This window comes from Lepisosteus platostomus, chromosome 9 (assembly GCF_059453375.1).
Source record: "Lepisosteus platostomus isolate fLepPlt1 chromosome 9, fLepPlt1.hap1, whole genome shotgun sequence".
Classification (NCBI taxonomy): domain Eukaryota; kingdom Metazoa; phylum Chordata; class Actinopteri; order Semionotiformes; family Lepisosteidae; genus Lepisosteus; species Lepisosteus platostomus.
The window spans coordinates 7,780,543-7,804,295 of NC_142619.1; the positions used below are offsets into that span (position 1 = coordinate 7,780,543).

A 23,753-nucleotide genomic window follows, 5' to 3' on the forward strand; every position below is an offset into this window, starting at 1 on the left:
TGACATTATATTCTGATGACCGTAATTCTTCTACTTCTATTATTAAAAATGGGCACATTTTTGTTATTAAATTAACTGAAACACATAAATGCAATCTGAAAGTACCTAGACATTTTTAAGAAGTTAATAGTGGCCAATTAATTAGTCTCAGTTTCCTTTCAATTATAAAATCTTTATTTTTCTAGGACCATAATATTTGATACAATGACTTACATGTACTTTTTATATATTTGAGGAATAAAACCTAAGTTGCCACATATACCACATAAACTAGTTTTAAATTCTGTTACACATTAAGCATGATAAGCTCAAAAATTAAAGTGCAGCCCTGAAAGAAAAGGAAAATTACAGAAGTCACAGGTTTGCTGAACTTTAACTGACCCAGCATCTTCTGTATATGATAGTAACACTGCCCCCTGGTGGAGAGGGGAAGGATGACAATAATTTGGGATTAAAGTAGCCTGAAGAATAGATAATAGCTGTGACAATACCAGAAACCCTCTCTGTGCAGCACCACAGCTACACCTTCAGACAAAGATCCGTTTTGTTTTATCTTTGACTCCTGACTGTTCAAATTAAAGTGCAGATACAGAGGAAAAAGTCTTTATACTGGAATTTATCCAGTGCACTTTCTAATTAAAAAGCAAGTGAAAAACCTCAGCATAAACAAACATTACTGTTGAACGTATAAACTACCTTGCTCTGAACACACAAACCCACGATGGATGTGACACTCTGGGGGATTTGTGGAATACTTCACCTTCACAGATACTACTGATATACAGTAATAGCTTCATAACACTATGCAGGACTATGTCAGGCTTTGCATCTGGAAATGATCTGGATTCTTCTGTTGAAACACCAGGACCCTGCCTTAGAGTGTGAATTCTTCCCAGTTTCACCGTTTAGAGGTTAACGTCAAGGTAGAGGACACTCTGAAGATCTGTGGCAGCATGTTGCTCAGCTGGTAAAACATTTCCTCAGAGATGCTCTGTTAACAGAGAAAATTAAAGAGTGCAAAGATCACTTTCAAGAAGAGGTCAGTATCTGGTATTTTGATGTAAAAGATAGCAAATGTTTGGCATTTCAGCACAATCAAAACTGATGATCCACTATCTTCACATACAGCAGCTACAGAATGTTTCAAGAAACTTTTTAATCAGAACATCGCTTCAAAAGGACTACTTTTTCCTTTGTAGTTTTATATAAGGATATTTTTTGGAGCTTGGCTTAAGATGACAATACAAAGAAAATGCAATGAAATGTGACAATTTATACATTTTAAATTGTACACTTTGCATTACAAGGAAATGTTAGCAAATGGAAAAATCTATTGTAAATCTGGATTGAGTTATTCATGAATTAATGCATAAGACACCAAAGGAACAGCATACTGTGGGTACAGTCATAACGTACTGTTTTGCAGTGAACCTAGAAAAGAGCCCATTTACCATGACTATAACTGGTGAGCCACAGCCAATCACAAGTAAAAACTTAAGATAATTGTTCTTCTTATTAACACAGAATATATGAGATTCATTTATATACTGTATATATATGGTGCTGGTGTAACACATGAAACAATCGTGTTTGCAGTTTCTATTTCCAACGCTGTCAGAAAGCAAAACTACAGTCACCCAATGCTGGTAAGGACTCTTACTGGCCTTGGCCCTGAACGCATCACCATGCTAAATCATACTTTGCAGAGGCCTGCTCTAAATACTCCTGAAACAGCTCCAGTCAAATGTGATTTAAAGCCCCACAATCCCAGGATGATGCTGTGAAGTCATGCTCAAAATTTCATAGTCAATCTATTATTCACATGTAATGACTAATCATAAATAAATAAAACTACACTTAAGAAACACCCACAGTACACTAAAACACAAAAACACCACTGAGATTAGTTATTAATAAAGCATTCTAATCATAATATGTGGGCTGTGGATGTTATCATCTATGTTGCTTTTTTCTTACATACCTCTAGATTGATATGGGTACTTGTATGTTATTGCACACCACTGAATAGCAGTTTTTAAATTTCTCATTTAGAACAGTCTAATAATGTGAGTAACATTTGCTTGTTGCAACGTGCTCTAAGTACTTTCAGCATTGGAAGTAGGACTATTTTCATGGTATCAAGTGTATATTGAGAATGTAAATAAGAACTGAAAATATATTTGAATTTCTTTAGAAATGCTCTTTTTTCTCAGAAATAAGACATCATGACTTCCCTCTGAACTCCAATAGCCCTCCCTTTTCTTGGGTTCATAAGAATATAGTGTTTGGTAAGGATCACAACAAGGCCAGATCCAAAAGTGGCAATAATGCCCTAATACTGTATTTCTCAAAGAGTACAAGGGCTTCTGGTTCCTATTACAGGAATCTATTCACAGCCTGTTGCTGTCCTGCAAATTCAGGAACAGCTGGTAGGAAACTCAAATGCAAATGTATACAAAACTCCCAGGGGTGGATTTTGGGAAATGTTAGTATAAATCTAACTTCTCCCGAATAACTGTTGACCTTGCTTTTAATGTGTAGCGGTTTTACTGTTTAAAGTCTGTGGGTTGTGTTTATTAAAAAAATGTTTCACTTAAAAAAGGATGATAAAATTATGAGTGGCATTTAACATGTTAAATGTTAGATTACACCAATAGTCACATACTCCAGTTAATCATTGTAAAAAATGAGATTTGTGGATGCACACACTGGACACATCTTACAAAGCTTACACAATCTCACAAACCTGAATTTTATCCAAAATGAATTCCAATTAACCTGAATTTTAATTTGAGTGGAAAGAGCTATTTAAATACAATTTATGATGAGAATGATCAGCACCAAACAGAGACTGAGAAGCACTATAAAATTAAAAGCCTAACCTGAAATACAGGTTAAATTGTATTTTGTCCATAAAGCTTGCTCATGTCATTGAACATCAAATGCTTAAGTTTACAGTTAGGAGAATACTTTTTGTATTCTTGTAAGAGTATGGATAAAAAACATCTGTACTGTTACTGTTCAGCAATTAAAACATCAAAACTCACACTTGAAAACTGATTTTTATAGTCAAAGAACACTATAAAAAATGCAAATTAAAACCTGAAAAAGGCTTCACGGCCTTCAGCATGGAATAAACCTATTACTTGTTCCTTTGCAGCCTACGCATGCTGTCGCAGCTACCCATCTGAACTATTAAAACCTACATTTAATTCAGTGTAAGTCATTATTAAAATTGTTACAGTTTAACCTATGAAGGCTTTCATTTTAATCCAACTACCTGGATCAGAATATGATCCCATTAAGCATCAATGCATAGCAGTATTTTGCGAAAAACAATATACTCATTAAAGACAAAAGTCAGAATGACATTCCCCTTGCATGCCAGAAAGGCAGTAAAAAATGTGACAATGTGCAAAATAAGTACTATCCATTCTGACTGGTATATACTGTAACTTTCAGACTTGCACTGTTATAGTATTACAGCTTCTTCATTGTAAAATGTGTTACATTTGATCAAACGGCATACCTGAGGAACAAGAAACTGCACAGTCCGTGAGATTCCTCCATCCCATGATGCCATCTCCATCATAAAGCCTGAAATGGCAAATGTACATCATGATAAAATTTGCTTATTTTTCTCATGAGTTCAGTCCAATCAATACTCTAATCATAACACATCTCCCTGTAACACTAAACTTTCAATACATCTCTGAATAAGGACATTTGTTTCAAAAAAGAAAATGAAAAACACATCCTTAATCAGCTCTTGAGTCAGTTTACAACCCCAGTGTGACGTTTTCTTGTTCATAAAAACAAGTGTAGACCCAGCAAGGAAAATTATTTAATGACTATACCTGAAAGTATCTGTGCATGGTTTTCTATAAGACATGAAACCCCCCAGCCATATTTTTCTTACAATATTAAACAAAGTCTTAGCTTAGAGTCCAATTTGTAGACACCTGTATTCATGTTACTTGCAGATAAAACAAATTTAAATTTAAACTGTAATTTTATGGCAAATACTCTGAACAAAATACTCATGACTTGAAAATCATGTTGTACCATTTTGTCCAGGACACTTAATTCCACAGAATACTGAAAGACAAGTTGAAAGGTCGAGAAGGGTAATTCTAGCGTTTAAGCATTTGGTTTATGGCGGTTTTGCAGATTTAAGCAAAAAAAGAAGATAAACCTGTTACAAGTTAGATGTCACAGAAAATCTCATTATACAAACATTTACCTCATGATGACATGACACGATTACCTGATGGCTAAGCTAAGCATTGCATTCTGTTAACAAGATGAAACACCAGAGAAAGCACATTCTGTCCTCAGAATGCAGCCAATGCAAATTCATGTGATACTCACCTTTCACACATTTGAATACTAACTCTGCACGTTTGAGGCACCAAGGTATGGTCATCTCCTGTGAGGGGAAATGACACACATCAAAGAAAGTGCCATTAACTAGCATGACAAGTGAAAACCTCTTCCTCTGTTTATTTTCTCCTTGCATCACATCCTCTAACAATGAGTAATACTGTACTTCAACAGCTGTGTATATGTTAGTTTGAAAGCAATAATAATAAATGAAAACACTGCCGGAAGACACCGCCTACTTTCATCATTTATCTGCCCACTTGGACTTAAGACATGTCTGTCGTGATAATGAAGAACAGGGATCCGTGTGGTTTTAGACTGGTAATAATGGGTTTTGGCCAAAAGAAATCTGAAACTCAGCTGACTTAAAATAACGTTCCACCATCAACTCTTAAACACAACAACCGCAAACTAAGAATGAAACCAAGCTTAAAATATTTTTTACAAGAAGGTAGAGACCTCCCTTCCTACTCTGGAGAACCCTTTTAGTTCAGACAGGGGGAAAAATCTAAGTGCCCAGAGTGTATGTGAAATTGTTATTAATGCATGTACTGTACACAGTCTGAATCATGACCCACCTCCTAGTACTGATAAAAAGCTTGCATGTCCAACAATCAGGGGCATAATTTTCAATATCAGCAGCCAATCTACTTGGTTCTGCTTTTGTCTTGGTACATTTCTTGTTGTCTCTCATCTCCATATGATATAAAAGATATGCATGACAAATAGAGATCAGAGAAATGCAAGAGTGATATAAGGACTATAATGTGAGATTGCATGTGTGGGTTCGAAATCGATTTCTACCTTAGAAGAACAAAACAGCATTTATGGGAAAACTTTTAATAAGAGAAGTACAATGAATGTCCGCAGTAGCACATCTAGATGAAAAAATCTTTAGATCTTTCTTGAAACATAACACAGACACACCAGGTCAGGGAGCATCTACATTTTGAGAACAGTGGGCATTTTTTTATAGAAACAGTCAAGGGAATACAGGAAGAAATGCAAAAATGTAGACCCTGTGAAAGAGGGCCCATTCAAACATTCAAGCAGGTTCTCAAAAAGACCCCTGGACCACCAAGTTCCTAATAGCAAAATGATCAAGACATGGCTGAACCTACCGTATCTCGCCTATACTGTATTCAGAATTTCATGTATAGCTATCATTAGATAAAAGCCATATGCTTTAATTGTCTTCATTTACTTATTGGACTACCATTTTAATACAGACACACATCTTAGAATTATAGCTGTTCTTCAAATGCATATTTTATACCAACTTCTACAATTGGGTTTACTGAAGAAATCTGGGTAATGTACTTTGTACAAACATACAGCGACAAAACTACCCACCTGAAACTTAAACCCCTGACCACACAGTTAGTCCCAATTCCAAGGCACGACTTCACACTGTCACCTTCTGTGGTAATATGGCACTAGAGCTGTTAAGTGCTAAAATCTTCCAGAGTGAAAAACTGTAAGTCAATTTAACCACAGAGCAGAAATATATTGTGAGCACTTGAGCCCACAGTAGCACGTAGCTACGCCGAGTGTTAGACTTCAATGTTGATAAATACTAACACTTAAAGGCCATCAGGCAAGCGAACAATGGGCATAAAGAAAGTTTTAGCAATATGAGCTTCCTCTACAAAAGTATATATACATTAATACTTTCTTAAATATCTAAAGAACTGATTGTGACTATTTTGTAACAGGACAAAATAAATAATAGGATTAGCAATAGGAGTGCACTCTGTTGCCTTCATAATCAGTTTATGATCCTTTTAATGTTTTGTTTATGTTTTAATTTTGTCAAAGAAATGCAGTGATACCATGTTTTTTTTTCCAGTTTAATTTGTAACATGTTGCTGTTACACTTTTAAGATTGGTATTTAATTACATGAATAAAGTATTTCGAATTTCATTAAATTGTTACTAAGATGTGTCCCAGCAAATCCTAATCTATGAACAGGCTTTCAGAACATACCTTCGAGGTTTGTATCACAGAATATATGTCTGTGTATCATGAATACCATCAGATAAAGCCTTCAGTTTATCAAACCGTCCACGATTGGTTAGCATACCACTATACTCATTTACCCCACATCCCAGTTGGAAAGGTCAATAAAAATTAAAAAAAGAAGTTCATGACTTCCAAGTAGGTGTAGTGTTTGATATCCTCCATAAGGAAATGCTTTTGCTCTCCACAGCACACACTGCATTTCAGCCGGTATTGCGTAACCGAAACAACGTAGATTGAGACAAGGCGATAAAATTAGAAGCATCAGATGTACAGAAAACACATTAATTTGGAGAATCTACCGCAAGGGAAAGAGTTCCTGTCAGCTGGCCAGTTAACCATTGTTTATTTGTAGGTGGCACCAGGCTCAATGTATTTTTTTGTGGAATCAAAGGTCAGATGCATTAATGGTTTCTTTGTCTTTTGATTTGTTTTTTCTTCAGCAAAGTAATTGAGGTCGCAGGTTCAAGAGCTTTAAACTCATGTTGTGAAATCTTCCAGGCAACGTAACGGTGGCGTAGGTCAGCCACATAACATGTAGGTGACTATGAAATAGGATGATACTCTCTTACCCTAAACAATTCCAAACGATTTTCTTTTTTTGTTGTTGTTTTATCTTGTAAACACGAAAACCTGAAGACCTGTATCGTTAAACTGAATTTTGTTTTCTTTTTCCAGAACACAAGCCAAGGAAAAACGTTAACTGTAACAGAGCCCCCCCAGTTACCCGATGGTGGTCCGTCTCTTGTGTGCCCTATGCCTTTATGATCTTTAGGACCAGTGACAGTGGCAACTACCTTGTTCCATTCGATACTGTTTGACCAGTCTCATTCTTTTACTTGCTTCTTTTTACTAACAAGCTAACAAGGCAACAACCAAGGCTGCTACAGGCAGGTTCGTAAACCATGAAATTTAATGTCTCTTAAAGACATTAAGCACACAACTACAGACTAGTCTCTGAGTCCTTAAATAGGGAACACGCTTCCCAGCAAGTGAAGCCAGTCTCCTAAGAACTCTGTAAGAGCCCAGTAAATTCCTTTTTTACTTAGTTGTGACACTGCAGACCTGGCAGCTCTGTTACAGCGGTTAAGCGCAAATTCCCTTTAGTAAATGTTTTTAAAATTTTGTAACAACTTTTCCACAGTTGATATAGACCAATAAATGAAACCTCACAAACGTGTGCTTTAGAATTTTCACCTCCATCTTACAAGGGGGAAAACATCATAATCACTCTATTTAACGATTTACAGAACTCATTTGTTTTATCCTACAGGCTCCAGCAGATTTAATCAATATTAATTCTCAGAATTTGACATCTTCACTATTAAATGTTAATCTTCCTATTCAGTGCAGCTCTTCTCAGTACTGTAATTTGATAAGTTTCATGCAGCTGATATCTGAATCCCCACAGTTTCTAATGAGTTTCTCATTATTAAATTTATCATTTCTCATTATTAAATCCGATAAATTTATTTTTAAGATTACAACATGAATCTTAAAAGTGAAATACCATGTCTGTCTTTTGTGATATCTTTTACCTTTGGAAAGTCCCTTTGCCATGTACTGTATTTAAAGGTTAATTGTAAATTTACATTTCAGCTGTAACGAAAGCAGAAGAATGCAGCATATTTGGATTTCCAGTTAACTAAAATGCCATCAGAAGGTAGTTTGTCTGCTTTTGCTCACCTCAGACATGTCATGCACAAGAAGCAGAGGAATGGTAATCGTCGTGATGTCATGTGTGCAGCAGACTTTGAGTATGTTTCTGAGGCCCATTATAGCAGGGTCCCGTGCTGTGATATTCCCAGACCTCACGTTGTCATCAACGCAGAGATGGAAAACAATATGTACTTCAGAGAGGTTAGAGTGGCGGGAGATGTAAAATTCACCTAACAAGAAAAAGATGCAGTGATATAAATGAAATAAAAGATCATTTCAGATAACAAGTGTCAGGATAAATATACGAGCAGATACACAAGCCCACATTCAAATAATTAAGTCTCTGGGGTCTCCTTGCAAAATGTAGAACAGACTTTTAATTAGACTTACATTAGTTATTTGTGAAATTCAGTATATTTTTTTTATGTATTGAGGCACTGTTTAATTTTTTTTTTTTACTTCAAACCACATATAAGAAATGTTTGTAATATTTCGATATACATGGAAGACAAAACTATTACAGCATTATCCATCACATAGGAATCACATATTGATATATGTGGTCCATTGCTGTCAGCAAAGGAAGGTCTATCTGCCCCAGTTCTATAGACCTTATTGTATTGTTTCTGTAAAGCAACACAATTGCAGTAATAGAGTTCAGCACCATGGACAGCTCTGAATAATCTGCAAGAGGTATCCAAGTTAATTAGTTTAGCTCATAACACACGTCTGGCAGCTCCTATAGCCTCAGGCAAGTCCCCCTTTGAATTACATATCCAGAAAGGTATCCCTGTCATATCTTAGATTGTGTCTTTAAAATGCTATTATGGAGTTTTTGGCTGCTGGAGCAACCTGTTGTAGCAACCTGTTGGCTTATATTAGATGAACTTACAAAATTGTGAATTTATTTTTTTTTTATAAAAAAGATTGAGGCATGATCACTTGGGACCTCAACTGTCCTCTCCTGAACATAGCACAGAACCTTTCTGCTTGCAGTGTCACAGGAAGTTGCTTTAGCACATTTGAAAAGACAAGCATCTGTTTTCTCAGACAGGTGCTGGGGCTGTTCCAGTGATAACTAGCTGAAGAAATCTGATTATTCCAAATTGATCTCTACAAAATGTTAAACAAATGGGGGAAAAGGTGCTTTCCAACCTGGAAGAATATTTGAAGGATTTCTTTCAAGATTTTTGGACTTATCTTCACAGGTTCCATTTCTGGAGAGATCTTAAAGGAAAAGAAAGGTAAACATGACGTCAGTTTTCACATACAAACTTTTCACATACAAAATGGCAAAAATGTAATGATAAGCATATGCCAAAATGTAGTACAAAATAAAGATATTCAATTTATGCTGTTGCCTGCTGAAAAACAAAGGAGAAGAACTCATTTGCATATTTAAATAACATTCTCATTTCTGAATATCACAAGTTTCCCTAATGACATACAATACACAAATCTAACCAGGGAATGGAAATGTGTAATATTTTTTAAAAACATAAATGTATATTCTGACTTTTAACTAATAAGGAAGCATGCACCTAAAATCTCAAGATAATGGTTTAGTAACTGACAAAACATGGTGCTTCTTATAGAACTCGACGGATATTACACGATCCAAATGTAAAAAATTACTACATAGTTTAAAAAATGAATTCAAAATTAAATATCAAATGAATCAAAATAACATGTGTATTAACAGTCACAACGAAACCCCATATAAGAGAAAAGTTTCTTATACAGGGTTTTGAGCACATCCCAACACAAAACAAAAAAAGTCATTTAGTTCAAATTGTGTAATAAGTCATAAGAATTATGTAGCGGTTTTCAGAGCCTACGAGCAATGAAACAGAAAAGCCTCATCAATCCTGACCACTTCCAAATTTCTCTTTTCAACAAAGCTGACATCACTCTTCTTTTATTGCTTGATAAATAAATACTATGGTGTGTGGTTAACTGTTTATTCTCACTTTAAATCCTGGGAGTAACTCACTGACCTCCACAATGAATCACATAATCACATAACTTACCTGCATAGTACCAACATTAAAATGAATGTAGCACTACGATAGCCCAAACTATCACAATTAAATTGTTCATGATATTTCAACATGCCTATTCAACTTTTTGAAAATCATATCAAATCTTTATGATCATGAAAGAGCAACATGGTAGACAATTTCAAAAAGTAGAATTATGTTTTTTTTTTAGTTCTAATATGTTCTCATACTTTAAGATGCTTTAAGATGTTGTAGGTTTTTATATTTTAATATATGTCGCATTGCATAAAATACATACATAAAAATAAGAACAGTTTTTTAATAGGCTACACAGATCCTTTCATTAATGTGGAGAAAAAAAACACTGTATAATTCAACAATGAACAATGCGATTCATAATCTGTAATGTAATACAATTGTTAGCTTTGTATGTGGACCTTCACCATTACATCTACCAGAATATGTCAATACCATTTCATCAATAAAGATGCATATAAAACGGTCCAGATTTTATTATTAGCAGTAGTAGTGATCATCATCATTATCTGAAATTTTTCTTGACACTCCACTCAAAGTGTATTAAAGATCATGAGGATCTCCCCTCAACCACCACCTCCAATTTGTAGCCCCCACCTGGATGACGTGAGGGCAGCCAAAGTGCACCGGTACGCTCACTATCAGTGGGGAGTGATGAAGCCAGTTCATCGATGGGGATTATGAGGCCACGATTGGTAAAGGCCAATGCGAAATTGGCTGGGGAACAAACGTCAAAAAGCTGGTGAACCGACACCTGACTGCAGATACACCTGGGAAGAGACAATCTGCCCTACCTGCAAAACTAAAGAAAGACTTATCCCGCTCCCTCTTTTAATGTTCGGATATTTTCTTTAAAAAGATCAAATCGACTCGTCTGTGCACAACACGGGCCCAAACTGCGCGGGAGCGATGCGACACACCCACCCCACACACACACACAGTTGTGGAAGCAAGGCAGAGTGAGGGGGGCCCACACTGCAGTATCCTCCGCCGCTGTACAGACCAGGAGATCCAAGGAACCTACCAGGCTGCTCCCTCAGCTTGCTGTTTCGCTGTGCTCGGGCATACAGCACCACCTGCTGGAACACCTCCAACTGCTCCTCCAGCCGAGGGAAATGGAAGTCGGTGCACTCCTTTGACACTGTAGCAAAATCTGGGACAGACACAGAGCGGCCACTCAACTAATAATGATAACATCACTTTATTAACCCTTAACAATTTCTTGCATTAGGAATTATCTTTTCGCAGACCCCAGCTTGCTCTCCATGAGACACACACACACACACAGATAGGGAGAGAGCCCGGGGTCAGAGCACAGGGTCTGCCATTGTACAGCACCCCTGGAGCGGTTAAGGGCCTTGCTCAGGGGCCCAACGGAGTAGGATTCCTCTGCCGGCTGCGGGATTTGAACCGGCAACCTTCCAGCCACAGGCACAGATCCTGAGCCACAGAGCCACCACTCCGCCCCAGTTGAGAGGATACTACAGCAGTATCCTCTCAATTGCATGGACGTGGTTGATGTAATGATTGGGTGCTCTTAGACACACAATGGTACACTAATGAACTAAAAATACTAAACAAATGTCTGTAGTTACTGTAATCAATTGCACTGAGCTCTCGTTATTATGACACATCACATTCATACACACAAACACATCCAGAAAGACAAATGGTTCTTTTCAAGAGTGCAACTAGAACAGGATCAATGCAGCTTGTCATAGAATCTAATATGGAACTTAAAAACAGAAAAAGTGAAAAAGTTGAAACATTTAAATATAAATCTAACAATTAATTATTGATTATTATTTCAATAAGACATTCCGTTTAGACATACACTTAACTCAATGCATTGTAAAATGGGTATCTGAATTCTTCTTAAAAAATATTAATTTTATAGCAGGAAGTAGATTAGACCACAGCACATGAATGATATATACTAGAAGAACAGAGATTACAAGCATCGTACTTGATGGAGGATGTTGACTGTAAAACAATTTGTTAAGTGAAAACCTTTCAGTGCCTGCCCAAGATATTAACCTGACATAGCAAAACCCACAGGGCCAGTTTAGGACTAGAGATGAAGGACGGACAAGGCGATCCATCCATCCATCAATTTTCTAAGCGTTTTACCTAATACAGTGTTGCAGGAAACTGGACCCTATCCTGGCAAGCAAAGTGGGATTCATGTTGCACGGGATGCCAGTCCATCACAGGGCACAGAGACAGACACACAAATACTCACACCAGGGCCAACCTTCCCAGAAGCCGATTAACCTGCCAGTAAGCTTTTGTTATGGGAGGAAACCGGAGCACTTGAAGAATGCAAATACGAGAACATACAAACTCCACTCAGATAGCACCCCAGGAATTGAACCCGGGGCCCCAGAGCTGTGAGACAGCAATGCTAACCACTCCGCCATCATGCCGCCTGACAAGCAGATTCAGGTGTAAATCATTGGAATGCTGCTTTTAAGGCAGAGAGAACAATAATAATAAAATTAATAATAATAATAATACTATTTGCTTATACTTATACAGCACTTACAGGGTGTATAACGCTGCCTTAGGCTAGGACTGTTAACCCTTCATTTGCTCGTCTATGGACAGCATGTTGCTCCATTGTACTTTTTTAACACTCAATCTGTATATATTTTGCACATATGTTACTGTTTTTACAGTGACTATGATCATATTTTGCACACACCTATGTAGTTATTTTTATTTATTTATTTCATATTTATTTTGTATTACTGTAGGTATTCTAATTTGTTTGTCTATCCTGATGTCTGTTTTTTTTTTTTTTGCTCGTCTTGGGCTGCTGTAACTCATCAATTTCCCTTTGGGATCAATAAAGTCTTATCTCTCTATCTTTTTTGGACACTCCACTCAAAGCACTTTACAGTTAATGGGGACTCCCCTCCACCACCACCAGTGTGCAGCCCCACCTGGATGATGCGACAGCAGCCATAGTGTTGCAACACAACACTTACCACACACCAGCTTTCAGTGGGGATGAAGCCAGTTGATAGATGGGAATTATTAGGAGGCCATGATTGGTAAGGGCCAAAGGGAAATTTGGGACTTTTAATGACCACAGAGAGTCAGGACCTTGGTTTTACGTTTCATCCGAAGGATGGCGCCTGTTTACAGTATAGTGTCCCCGGCACTATATTGGGGCACTGAGACCCACATGGACCGCAGGGTGAGCGCCCCCTGCTGGCCCCACTAATACCTCTTCCAGCAGCAACCTTAGTTTTTCCCAGGTCTCCCATCCAGGTACTGACCAGGCTCATACCTGCTGAGCTTCAGTGGGCTGCCAGTTGTGAGTTGCCTGGTGATATGGCTGCTGTATCTATAATCTCTAAATGTATTTGTAACACAAAAGCAGCCATGCAGCCATAATGTTAAAGCATATTCACTGGAAAATAATGAGAAATAAGTGGATAAGAACTCCAGATCAATCTACCAGCCATCAGGCAAGGAAGATGGGCAAGAGGCAACTCTTTGCTCTTTCTGCTGATAGACGTTTGAACTGCAGACATGGGCCACTGAGCCTCACCCAGGCTCACCTCTCTTGATGCCGCTGTAGGAGTTGATGCGGTTGTCCACCAGCAGCACCAGCCCGCACAGCGAGGAGGAGTAGAGGGACAGCGCCGTCTGCAGCCGCTGCAGTTTCACCCCACTGCGGTGGTGCCGCTTGTGTTTGCAGAAATCCAGCACGTGGGCTCGCACCAGACGCAGGTTGTGCATCGTCTTCAGCTGTGCCCCTTGAAGGAAAAAAAATGAGAAGGAAGTCAGATTTTGGTTTTCTGTAGTTCCCTGCATCCATCCATTGCAAATCAAATCAAAGTTTATTTATCAAATGCACAACAATACAGCGTGCAGCAGTAGTTGCTGGCAATGAAATGTCTTTTCTGCGAGCTCACAAGAATCACAAGAATCACAAGAATCACAAAACTGAGGTTACGAAAATAAGGTTACATGATAAACAGATGTATTAGAAATTGAATAAAACTCAATATGAGTAGAGCTGCTGTGTGTCCATGGTGTATGCAATATATACAAGTAGTGCAGTTATGCTGAATACAGTGAAAACTGTGTGTCCATGCAGCCATTACAGGTGATTTGCTAAAGGGGCTGCAGGTTGGCTATTAAGCAGTCTTACTGCCTGGAGGCAGAAGCTGTTCCGTAATCTGTTGGACTTGGACTGAATGCTGTAGCGGCTTCATCCCGTTCAGGGTCACAGAAGAACCTGAGCCTATCTGGGCGTGGGAAGCCAGTTATGATCTTCTAATATAATTATTAGCCCGTAATATAATGGGCTCTGTAAATGAATTAAAGCCTTTCTTAACACGTAATGGACATCACGTGAGGTCGGGTTTGTTTTTGTGGGAGGCAATTGCTGTAAGAGGGAATCGTGGATTTTGCGTCCATTTTAAACTGTTGGAAACCTGCCACTCATATGTCCTCATGCAAAATTATTTATGGCCAAAATCTACAGTCTCTGTAAAGAAATCATTTGAGTGCAACCCCTCGCAAAAAGTGGTTGCATTTGATTAAAATGTTTAAAACTTTACATTGAAATCTTTAATAGTCCTAGGCCCTAATATCCAGTAGCACAAGTTGCAAAGTCCACACAACGTTTCGATTTTTTCACCATTTCTTGGCCTTGCACTGACATTTTTGATAGGACAGAAGGCTCTGCTTGTGTCAGGTCTGGAGTATCTTGCAAAGTTACAAGAGAAAATCCTCTGGTTGTCAGTGTGGTGTAGTTTTGGTATAATCACTGTAAAAAAACGCGCCTGCATTTTATGATTTACATAATGATTTTATGATTACACACATTTACACAGATATGAGTGAGATCAGTACTTCTCAACACGGCAATAATCCCTGCTGACAATTAAAGGTGTTATTGAGGCAAATAGCAGTACCTAAGTGAATTGTAAAACTCTCCTCTAGTTGTCTCTGGTCTTCAAACAATCTCTCACTAGGTTCCTGAGATTCACTCAGCTGGCTTGGTTGGACCTTAATCTCTTCACTTCAAAAACAGAAAAGAAAACAGTGTTGTGATAACATCTTGATTTTAAACAGATAATGTGACTGTAATAGTCACAGATACTGTATACAGTAATTCTAGGAACCCTACTTCTTTAGCATGTCACTTGCTAATAGTGTGATATTCTATGTTAATCCATACTTTGTTTACAATGATATCATTCCTAAACTAGTTGGACACAAGACTTCTATCAGACGTAATCTAACACTAATATACCATTTTACATGTAGCAATAAACAAAGTTTTATTATACAAGTAATAATATACTGAAAGCCAGCACTAAGCAGAGAAAACACAGCAGTCTGTATGAGCAGAACACAAAGAAATGGGAGATGTCCAACAAACCCTACCTGATGGTACTGTTGTTGGGGTTCTGTAAATCCTGGTGCAGTTTCATCACCCACTCCTGGTACTCTTGCTTCTGGATCGTTGTTACATGTTTCAGTTCATTGGCCCATTTGTTTTCCAGATCCTAAACACAAACCATGAACCAAACATTTTACAAATGGAAGAAGGTGCATATGAAGAAGTAAGGAGATGTAAGGAAGAAGATTAAATAAATCCACTGAGCCATGTTACGAACAGCTTTTAGGTGGAATTACTGTACCTCACCAAGATGCACTTCGATTTCCCTCTTTGAATAAACCTCTGCTACATACTTGTCCAACAGTATACAAAGTTAAGCAGGCTGAGACATTATTCCCAAACCCAGTCTTTCTCACTGTCTTGAGATCTGAGGGTCATAACATAACATGACATCACTTTATTAGTCCTATACAATTTCTTGCATTAGGAATTTGTCTTTTCGCATACCCCAGCTTGCTCTCCATGAGACATAGGCACACAGACAGGGAGAGAAGCTTGGGGTCAGAGCACAGGGTCAGCCATTGTACAGCACCCCTGGAGCAGTTGGGGTTAAAGGCCTTGCTCCTTGTTCAGGATTTGAACCCGCAACCTTCCAGTCACAGGCGCAGATCCTTAGCCACAGAGCCACTGCTTCGCCCCACTTGTACAGAACAGCAGACAGAATCATACAGGCAGCATACAGTCTTCCCTACCTGTTGGGCGTCAAAATGCTGAGCAGCAACTGCATTCACATCCTGGTCACTCAACGTTTTCCCCAGCTCTTGCATCACTTTATCCATTTCTACCGATTGTCTGCTCAACACAGCACAGATGCGCAGAGAATCCAAGCAAACCTTTTAAAATCTGAACTGCTATGTCATTGCTTTCCTTACAATGTTTGTTTTCAATATAATTCCTAACATGAACTCATGATACCTGTTCTATACATCATCCTTATCGATACGGAGCAGAATGGCATTTAAGAACAATTAAATACAAAATAAAATGGGTCCGGAAAGTTCCGGAGCTTCACAGAATTTATATAAAGTGAATACAAAAGATCAATTCGGGTTAAAAAAAATCTTAGATTACCTATTTTTTTCCATTAAAATTCTAAAACAAAAGCTATGAAAACTATTTTACAGTATTTTAAACTATAGTTTAACCATGATAGTTTTTAGCTAAATCTATTTCAATAAAAGAAATGTACGCTTCATACAACAGTGACACTGTAAGCAGTTTTTACAATGTTATTGTATACCACATTTTTAAAAAAGGAAATAGATACCAACAAAGTGAATAACTCATCTCCAATAGCATACACTGCCAACTCCAACTGCTCCAATTAACAATTAAACAGAATTTAACAATACTTTTGCATCTGTAGACACAAGTACTGTGCATGGTTGCCGTATTCTTAAGCAATAAACAAACCTTTCCTGTAATTTCTTCAGCTCCATGTCTCTTTCACTTATGAGCTCAGAAATGCTGACAAAGTAGTTGTGCTCCAGGTTCAGCAGAGTCTCAGAGGCGGGTGAATGGATCAGGTCGTGATAAACGTCAGCAAAATCTTCATCCCAGTTGGGCTCCTCTGGTCGGACGTGTTCCAGTGTAGTCTGTGCCAAGAATAAAAAAAATTAAGTAGAGAAAACACAACATGCATTACCCGCAAAATCACTATACAGTATTTGAGTGCAGAAACCACTTTGTTACCCCGATCTGTCGTATCACGCTGTGATGTCAAACGTATGGAAACAGGGAGGCTTTAGATGCATGTATCTTTCCTAACCACAAAGAACAGCCTGTTCAGATCCAGTGAACAATGCCTTATTTTTTAGAAAAATTGCAAATCCCAAATGATCTTTGTGAAGTGTCGTTCATGTCTTGGGTGGCAGCTCCGAACACAGCAACCACACATAAGGGAAAATACAGAACTGGGAAAGTAAAGAACTGTAAAGACTCCTCAGATCTACCGGCTTTTGAGACAGCTGGTTGAATGCTGCTGCTTGGGGAATCTCTGTTCAGAGTTCAATATTTTACTGCTATTACAACTACTTGCATGCAATGTGGTTGGGTGAGCTCACACAGTTAAATGACATACAATACAAATAAAACCAGTAATGGACACATTTCATATTTCATCTCAAACCCACACCAGTAATCAAACAAATAACAGTAAGAGACAGAATCACAGCTTTCCAATGACAACTTCAATGGCTGCTTCATAAGACAAAGAACTGTACATCTCCAGCACAAAACACAGAAAAAACAAGCTTCATCTTTACAGTGTTGAACACCACTGTTCTGTGACAAAAGTAATTAGAATGAAACAATCCTTAAAATGTTTAAAAGAATACCTTGTTTTCATGATCATTATTGTAATCTTTGACCCATATACTCATTAACAGTCCTTCATCCATGACTGCTGAAGTGAAGTCGTTGCAGTTCTATGTTCAATACTACTTTCCTCTCACCCTTAACTTTTAATATTTTTTAATACGCCTTGTTTCTAAAGTCAAATTTGGCCTTTCATCTAGTAAAGTGCCTGCAAAGGTCAATTCAACTTGTATTTTATTGCCCAGTGTACAATTGGCTTTACCTGCACAAAATAACACTGACAATAGTGAGGCTGTTTTCTGTGTTTTCTCAGACCCTCTTTTGGAAAGTAAAATTGTTCTTTATAAGAGAGAGATAAGATCACTTTATTAGCCAGATACAATTTCTTGCATTAGGAATTTGTCTTTTCGCATACCCCAGCTTGCTCTCCATGAGACACATAGATAGGGAGAGAAGCTGGGGGTCAGAGCGCAGGGTCAGCCATTGTACAGCGCCCCTGGAGCAGTTGGGGTTAAGGGCCTTGCTCAGGGGCCCAATGGAGTAGGAGTTCTCTGCCGGCTGTTGTCAGACCTTATTCAGGGAACGTTTTTTTTTTTTGGCAATATTTACAGTACAACTGTCACATACAACAAATATGCAGAAAACTTGCAAATTAACGATTAGCAATTTAAAAAACACTTTGAGCATAAATGTAGACCTTAGTGGGGGGGCGGTGGCACAGTGATTGGCATTGCTCGCCAGCACTGGGTTCAATTTTCTATCAGCGTGGAGTTTGTATGTTCTCCTCATGTATGCATGGGTTATCCACTGGGTTCTACGGTTTCCTCCCACAATCCAAAAATATAGTGTTAGGTTAATTAGCATCTAGGAAAATTGGGTTAAGGGCCCTGTTCAGGGGCCCAATGGGGCAGGGTTCCTCTCCCGGCCGTGGGATTTGAACCGGCAACCTTCCAGCCACAGGCGCAGATCCTTAGCCACAGAGTCACTACTCTGCCCCCTTTCACGAGTCATGTAACAAGATGCATGGTGATTCTGTGAGCTTGGTTTATGCTACCAGCTGAGTGTGAACAGGATTCTGCAAGTGATGGCAGACAGAATTGGCTCAGGGTCACTGGTGAAAAAGCTGGGAAAAGGTGGGATAAGGGAACTCTCTGCTCCTGGTGCAGCACCGACTCCTGTGACCTCCCAAGTGCCAGTAGCCCCACTTTAACATCAGTGAAAGACATCTTCTCTAATTGGCGTTGAGCTTCTTGTACTCCACTGCAGAGCTCGTAAGTTGTCAAAAAACGAATGATTAAACAAATACATTTGGCAATTCTAACTTTATCTGGTAAATAAAAAATAATTGCTGCTTCTGAATTATTAAAGACACAAGGAGTTTAAAATATGTTTTTTACCTGGTAATGTTATAGTATTTAACAACGGAGGTGGTGAGGTAGCCTCTTACAGTACCTAACCTGTGTATACCACCCTCATGTTAACATTACTTTTTATTAAGACTCTTACAAGGTCCTTGCTTCAGAAGATGTGAATGTCTTCTTCCAACAAATATTTCATGCAGGAAAAACTTCAGTACAGTTTTTGATAAAGGAAATTAGTTTTGTGGGCTGAATCATGAAACAATATGTTAATACAAACCCATTTATTTACAATAACACAGCCCACAAAAGATATACACATCCTTTCCAAAGTAACACATTTTATGTCCTAACTGCCTGAAATCACAACATGTTCAATCAAAATGTATTCATTTACACAATTATCGTAAATAAATAAATGTTATTTACACATTTTAACAAACATCCTCCAAGTGAAAAACAAATAATTCAAACATTCCAAAAAGTAATAACAAAAAAGGAAAGAGAATGGAGACTTTCTCTAACACGAAGAATTGAAACACAAATTAAAACGAGAAAAGTTCTGGAGTCTTTTACTTTAACAGAAGATCTGATTCCTAATCTTACTACATAAGAAGAGTACATCTATATAAAAGGGCACATATTAATACAAACTTTAAAATGGATCAAGGAAGAGGGAGATTAACTTTTCTGGCAATATTTAAAACATTCATGGGCCATCAATCTTTCATATTCCTTTTGAGTTTGAGAATCTTTGAAACCTAACCGTGAGCAACATGAAGGACATTTAAACATTTAAAGCCACTTTAAATAAGCTGGATCGCTTCCATAAATATTTATTTGCAACAGCAGTAAAATGTTAATAGCTATCCTGAATGCAATAGCAAGCCAACACGACTTTATTGGAACACTCTGCTTTCTTTTTAAAGTGTCTGACCGTGTGGCTTCAGAATTTCAACTACAGGAGTTGAAGCTAAGAATGACAGGCCTGCGAAAAAGGAGCTGTGGATGTCCATTTCAGAATTGCTTTATGGTATACTTTAAATAAACTTTTCTGGCTTAATTAATTCTAAATTTAATTAAATGAAAAAAATATTTTAGCTCAACTAAAGGTCGATTTAACTGTTGTATCTTCCTATTACTTTGCTTATGACCACAGATCTGCAAAACTTCTAAAAAACAGCAGAGCAGTGGTTTATGTCAGCTTCTGAAACGTTTTAGTATCACTTCTGAATTCCGTCATCTGTGCGTCTGTATGTCTGGTGAAATGCAGGGTTGAAGAATCTCTCCTTTCAACAAGACAACCTACTGAACTAAATCTAGAACAAATCTCTTTGCCTTTTGGAATTTATTTTCCTTGAGGTAATTCCAAACATGGAATGACTGGAATGAACATCCATCCATCCATTCCCTATCCCGGCAAGAAAGGAGTGTAAGATTCACCTACAGGGCAGATACACAGTCACACATACACTCACACCAGGGCCAATTTTCCACGAGGCCACTTAATCTACCAGTATGTAGTGTGGAAAGAAATCAGAGCACCTGGAGGAACCCCATGAGAACATGGGGAGAACAAGCAAACTCCATGCTGATAGTACTTCAGCTCTGGAATTGAACCCAGGGCCTCAGTGTGGTGAGGCAGCTTTGTTAACCACTGGGCTGCCGTATCGCCCAACTGAAATTAACACTCATAGTAAATTCAGAGCTGAAGGGAACCTTAGCATTGAACTGAATTCCACTGAAATGCGTCCTTGCAAATCACAGGATAACAAATCAACAGCACAAAACCGATCTTTTAAAGACTTAAAAAGATGAAAAAAGGAGTTCCATAATCTTCTTCAGCCAAGCTCTTTGGGAAGCAGCCCCAGAAACCACAGGGTAGTGTTCTGAGTGCAACATGCTGCCTTTTCTATTATTGGCTGAGTCGCTTACCTCGGTATAAGCTTTCTCCCAAGCGCCGGTAAGTAGGTCAATGTCCAAGTCTCCAGTCCGGAGTCTTTCCAAGGCTAATTCTGCCTCTCTGTCATAGTCCTTAATAGTTTGTTCCTCAATAAACTTGCAAAGGGTATCCTTTAAATCTAACAAAGACAAAAACAGACGAATCAGACACGTTAGACAATTCTGTCATACAAACCACCATGTGCATTACCTGCTGTTGTCAGACTTTCTATTTATTGGAAGAAGCTACCTGGTATATTTCCGACAATTAAGGATTGACTGCTCTGTAATCTAGTATGGATAAGGGCTCATCGGATCCAGTAAAGTATGCTGAATTTCATGATTTTCTTACGGTTAACATGAAGTACTATGTAATCCACTAAGTGTAGAACCTGACAGACAGCGTTCAAAGATTTCTCGTTAAATCAGCCTGCATTTGAATTGTTACCATATGCTAAAGAACACGGGCAACTTAAAAATCGGAAGCTTTGAAATTAGCCTGTAGCTGGACTTCGGGATCTATTTGTATTATTTTAACAAAGGAAATGAACAATTTAACAATAGCAGCAATTCAATCCATTTTCGAACCACTTTTAATTCAGGGTCATCTCCGGGGAGCCAGAGCCTATCCTGGCAAGCAAGAAGCGCATGGCAGGGTACACCCAGTCTGTATCCAGTACCCTGTGTCAGGTCACACACACACAGACACGCACACACTCACGACACAGACAATATTCCCAGGAGCCGATTAACCTACCACCATGTCTTGGGACGGCGGGAGAAATCTGGAGCATCTGGAGGAAACTTACGTGAGCATGGAGAGAACATACAAACTCCACACAGACAGGTTCCCAGGTCCAGAATGCACAGCGAGTCAGCAATGATAGCCAATGTGCCATGGTCCCAACCCAAACAGCAGTTTTGACGTTTTCAGGATCCCAACCATCCCGGCCATAAACTGGTCTCCCCCCCTCCCGTGCTCTGGCAAGCAGTACTGCACTATTAAGACACGAAGCACCAGGCTTAAGAACAGCTTCTGCCCTAATGCAGTGAGCATCCTCAACAGCTAACTGCAATGCCTCAGAACTACCGCTGCACTGCATGGACTGCCATGTTTTTTTCAATACCACGTATTTATTGTGTTTTACAACATATTTATTGTTCTGGTCGTTATTACTTATTCTGCATGTAATGTACTGTCTACATTGTGTGGTGTTGTCTGTTGTACTGTGTGTGTCCCGAGAGATCAGCACGAATAAGAGTTCCAATGTGCATGTACTTATGGCAATGAAATCCTCTGCCTTTACTACTTATCTTGGTTTCACCCGTGCATAAACTTTGTTCCAAAACTCATGGCTCATTTTTGAAAAAACAAATTCCAAGCGAATGATGAAGGCTGGCAATGAATTTCATTGCTTCACCAGAAAGCCTAACCCTCAAAAGATTGCTCTTTTTTGATCTAGGGAGAAAAAAATGCAATTTCTTAAAATAAATGTATTCTAATAAAATAACTTAAGATCTTCTTAATTCACTGACTGGGTAGGCTGAAGAACACCATAATAATATGTTTGGCCTAATCTGATATGGACTGTTGAGCCTTCTTAGGATTCCTCCTTCAGGAATGAACCTCTACTTCCTCCTTTGCAGTCTCCCATTCCTGACACAGGTCACTACTTGACCCTATCTGAACAGTAGTTCAGGTGGGTAGCTGCGTCAGCATGCGTAGGCTGCAAAGGAACAATAGGTTTATTCCATGCTGAATAAAAGAAGAAAGAAAACACAACGTCTCGGCCGTGGAGCCTTCTTTAGGTGTGGCGCATAAACCTATTACTTGTTCCTTTGCAGCCTATTTGAACAGTATGTGCAAAATTAAATTGGTCCTGATTTTAGTTTTTTTTTTATCCCCGGAGGCATCTTTTAAACACTAAACAAAGCCTGTTGTCCCGAGTATTCGCTATATGACAGTGAACTCACCATCTTCGACGAAGCAAGGCAGTCTGTGCAACAGCATTAGCCTGCCGTGAAGATCGCTGAGGTTTTCCTGCACTGGGAATTTCAAAGGAACCGTAAGGGTACAGGACTGTCGCCCTGCCGTGAACTGAAACACAAATTCCTTCTCTGAGGTGGAGCCTTTGCCTTTGTTTCTTTTCATTCTTGATTATTCGGTTCTGTCGAGAACGAGAAACAAGCAGCACAAGAAAACAAAATAAGTCACACTTTCTCCTGCATTTAAATCAAGGAAGAAATCTGTCGGGGTTGAAATATGATCATTTATGACAAAAAAAAAAGATAAATAGGGACCAAATACCGTCTTCGGAATAAAAATCACCGACAAAGACTGTAGTTACCTTGAAAATGCAAACCTTTATCTCAGAGATACGACAATCAACTATTAGTAGTTGCAGACGTTGTAGTATAACGTGCTAAAGGGATTTTTCTCACTTTATACTTGGGTGTAAAAAAATGTTTATTTCTTCCTATATAATTCACAAAACTTCTATTTACAATTCCGGCAGGACGAATGAACACGTGACCCTATCAGCTGACATATTGGCTAAGCTGCAGATTGTGAAAAGCACTTTCGACTTTTCAAACTTTTCAGACTTGCATCTCTC

General features: G+C 38.5%; 1 protein-coding gene across 1 annotated transcript; it reads right to left on the bottom strand.

Moving 5' to 3' along the window:
• Positions 1 to 151: 151 nt before the first annotated feature.
• ferry3 (FERRY endosomal RAB5 effector complex subunit 3) lies at positions 152 to 23,691 on the bottom strand. The gene is made up of 14 exons (XM_088646764.1): positions 23,487 to 23,691; positions 23,113 to 23,306; positions 21,133 to 21,278; positions 16,937 to 17,118; positions 16,216 to 16,315; positions 15,508 to 15,629; positions 15,033 to 15,139; positions 13,668 to 13,865; positions 11,123 to 11,251; positions 9,218 to 9,289; positions 8,090 to 8,292; positions 4,372 to 4,429; positions 3,530 to 3,597; positions 152 to 991 (listed from the first exon to the last, which is right to left on the bottom strand). The coding sequence occupies exons 2-14, from the start codon at positions 23,288 to 23,290 to the stop codon at positions 899 to 901; spliced, it is 1,656 nt and encodes a 551-aa protein (XP_088502890.1). The 5' UTR covers positions 23,291 to 23,306; positions 23,487 to 23,691; the 3' UTR covers positions 152 to 898.
• Positions 23,692 to 23,753: the final 62 nt, after the last annotated feature.

Excerpts from the sequence above, each read along its gene's own strand:
- ferry3 (XM_088646764.1), bottom strand. The coding sequence starts at position 23,290 with ATGAAAAGAAACAAAGGCAAAGGCTCCACCTCAGAGAAGGAATTTGTG. Across the intron at positions 17,119-21,132 it reads GGGAGAAAGCTTATACCGAG|ACTACACTGGAACACGTCCG; the intron begins GTAAGCGACTCA and ends TTCTTGGCACAG. Across the intron at positions 15,630-16,215 it reads AGCATTTTGACGCCCAACAG|GATCTGGAAAACAAATGGGC; the intron begins GTAGGGAAGACT and ends GTTTGTGTTTAG.